At 66.8% G+C, this 2,653-nt stretch overlaps 1 protein-coding gene across 1 annotated transcript in view; it reads right to left on the bottom strand.

Moving 5' to 3' along the window:
• The window catches only part of SLC6A9 (solute carrier family 6 member 9), a 38,788-nt gene extending 36,149 nt beyond the window's left edge, over positions 1-2,639 (bottom strand). The window contains exon 1 of the mRNA XM_035893531.1: positions 2,282-2,639. Coding sequence (XP_035749424.1) covers positions 2,282-2,329 — 48 coding nt within the window. The 5' untranslated portion in view covers positions 2,330-2,639. The remainder of the gene's footprint in view (positions 1-2,281) is intronic.
• Positions 2,640-2,653: the final 14 nt, after the last annotated feature.

Below are 2,653 nucleotides of genomic sequence, written 5' to 3'. Positions count from 1 at the left end.
CTGGCACTGCTGGAGCCTGAACAAAACGTCCTGAGGAGGACAAAACAAAATGTCCTTAAAGGCCGGGGAGGGAGAGGCTGTCAGCCCCTCCCTGTTTCCCTGTGGCCCCATGGGGATCCCCCTGCCTGGCCACATGGGGACTGATCCAGCCCCTGGAGCTGCCCTGCAGCCCAGTGCCCCATTGGGCACCTGCCACCATGGCCCCTGCAGGGTTTAGGAGGGGTGTGGGGACACTGCCTGCCCTCCTGCCTGCGATTTTGGAGTGAGCATGCAGAGCTTCCCAGGGGCATCCACAACATGCAGAGCCTGCAACAGCAGGACAGGGCACCCTCGTCACTCCGTCACTGACGGGAGGGCACAGGCCCTAGCTCACAGGTGGGGAAACTGAGGCACGGCTGCATATCACCCAGCTGCTGCCTCCATCACCCCTGTCCCTCCCCAGGCCAGGCACAGCAGGCACCCCAAACCCCACTGCACACCCAGCCAGTCCTGGAACTGCACATACACACACCCCCTGGACAGAGGCTGCGCTGTGGGACCCCAGCCGGGCTGGGGGGGGGCAGGATCTACACCCGCAGGCAGGCATGAGAGGACAGGCAGGGACAACGCTTTACCAGGCGACTGGCAGGGCCCTGGAGGCAAGCCAGGGAGATCAGCTCCCTTCCCCAGTGCCCCAGGCAGCCCAGCAGCCAGCGCCTGTCCCACCACAGCTCCTCTCGAGGCTCTCGCAGCTGGTGCAGTGTAGGGATGTTCTGGGAGCAGGGATGCTCTCTTGGGGACCTGCCTTCCTCCCGCAGTCCCTGCACCAGCACCCCTGTGCCCCGTGCACGGGTGTCCTCTCAGCCCCACAAACAGGGGAGCCCCGGGCAGAGGGCTGGAAGCCAGGGTGGCCAGCACAGCGCGTGCCAGACCCCGTGGGTCCCTCACCCATCCCACCTCTCCGCAGACTCTGGCCCCAGCATGGGCTGGTCAGGTACTGCCAAGAAGTGAGTTAAAGATTGACCGAGACCAGGTGCGCGCTCCCATGCCTGGATCCCTGCCGCACGTGCCAGGCTCGGCCCTCGCCCCGGTGCGATGCCGGCTGCTCCAGCCAGCGCAAGGATGCAGCAGCAACCTGGAGCCACGGCGAGTGACCCACAAATGCAGGAGCACGTCCCCATGACAGACCCCTGATCTAGCCTGGATACGTCCCTGTTCCCAGCCAAGGGCTTCTCCTGGAGAAACCTGCCTTCCCATCCCACCGTCTGCCCTGACCCTGCCACGCTGGCCCCCGCGGGCAGGATGGGTGCTGGGCTCCCCGCTGCAGGCACAGCCCGCGGGGCCACGCAGGCAGAGGAGCCGCGCACACGCGAGCGCGCTGGAAGCGCCTGCTGGGCACGCTGCTCCCCTGGCTCTCAGCTTCCCACGGAAGTCCTGGCTCCAGGCCCTCTGGCTGGAGCATGCAGCTATTTCAGGAAGCCCCCTGGGAAGGGGAGGGCCCGGCAACCGTGTTGGCCCCAGTGTTCAGCTCCCATCCATCGGGGAAAAAGGGAAGAGCCAAGCCCAGCCCAGGCTCACCTTCCAGGCGCAGCACAGCAGCCTGGCACGGGAAGCTGAGCTCAGGGCTCCCAAACTGCTCATTGCATGGCAAAGCTGCCACAAGCGTGGGGCCATTGCAGCCCTCCAAGGAGGACACGTGCCAGGCATGTCCCGCATGTCCCGCGGCCCTCCCTGGCGCAGGGCAGCACGCAGCACCCCACAACACACCGCTTGCAAGGACGGAGGGTTGGGCACCGCTCCGGTGCCTGGAAACACCCAGCTCTGCCTGCACGCCATCCGACCAGCCCAGTCCAGGAGAGCCTGCCAGGTGGAGGCAGAGGGGAAGCAGCTCCACACCGTGCCCTCTGGGGGCACCCAGCACAGAGGGGCACCTCCGCCCTTTACTGAGAATAGGTGGAGGAGCCGCCTGGCTGGGGGCTTTCCTGCCTTCACCGCCTGCCTGGAGAGCTGGGGTGGGCGATAACGCCGGCTGAGCGCCTGAGACGGGTGATAGCATCTCCCAGCACAGCGAGACACTGCACCCGGGGAGCCTCACAAGCAGAAGGCTCAGGGCGAGCAGTGGCCAGCATCTGCCCCACAGGCATCGCGCTGGGGGGGCACCAGGGTGGCACAACCTCAGCCAGGGGTCCCGGGGGGCACCATGCCTTGCAGGAGCCTCGGTGTCCTGCTCCCTGTGCCGGGTGCTGCGAGTCCCCACAAGCAGGTACCCACACCAGCCCGCTCCCCGTGCCCTGGCACTTACCAGCAGCCCCTCATTGCACTTATCGGCCATCCCTGGAGGCTGAAGCATGGTGCCAGCTTCCCGCCGTGGGGTCCCTCGCCTGCCTGCTCTCCGTCGCGCTGGCTGCGGCACCACCACCGGTGCGCTTCAATCCACTGTTAGAGCAAGCTGGGCAGAGAGGAGAGACACCGAGAGAGATGTGACTGGTGGGGTGGGCATGTCCCCGCCTTGGTTCTCCCCCTCCCTCCGGGAACTGGGGGTTGTGCCAGGCGGGTTGCTCCCCCATACCTGCCCGCCGGGCACACGGGAGCGGGGCTGGTGGAGGACGCAGGGCCCAGATGGGCTGGCAGTGGGGTCTCTTCCTGCTGGCTCCCACCCTCTCCAGCATCTCCA

Source organism: Egretta garzetta, unplaced genomic scaffold, assembly GCF_000687185.1.
Source record: "Egretta garzetta isolate BGI_Z169 unplaced genomic scaffold, ASM68718v1 scaffold75, whole genome shotgun sequence".
In the NCBI taxonomy this organism is placed as follows: Eukaryota; Metazoa; Chordata; class Aves; order Pelecaniformes; family Ardeidae; genus Egretta; species Egretta garzetta.
This window is presented reverse-complemented; position numbering and strand designations above follow the sequence as displayed.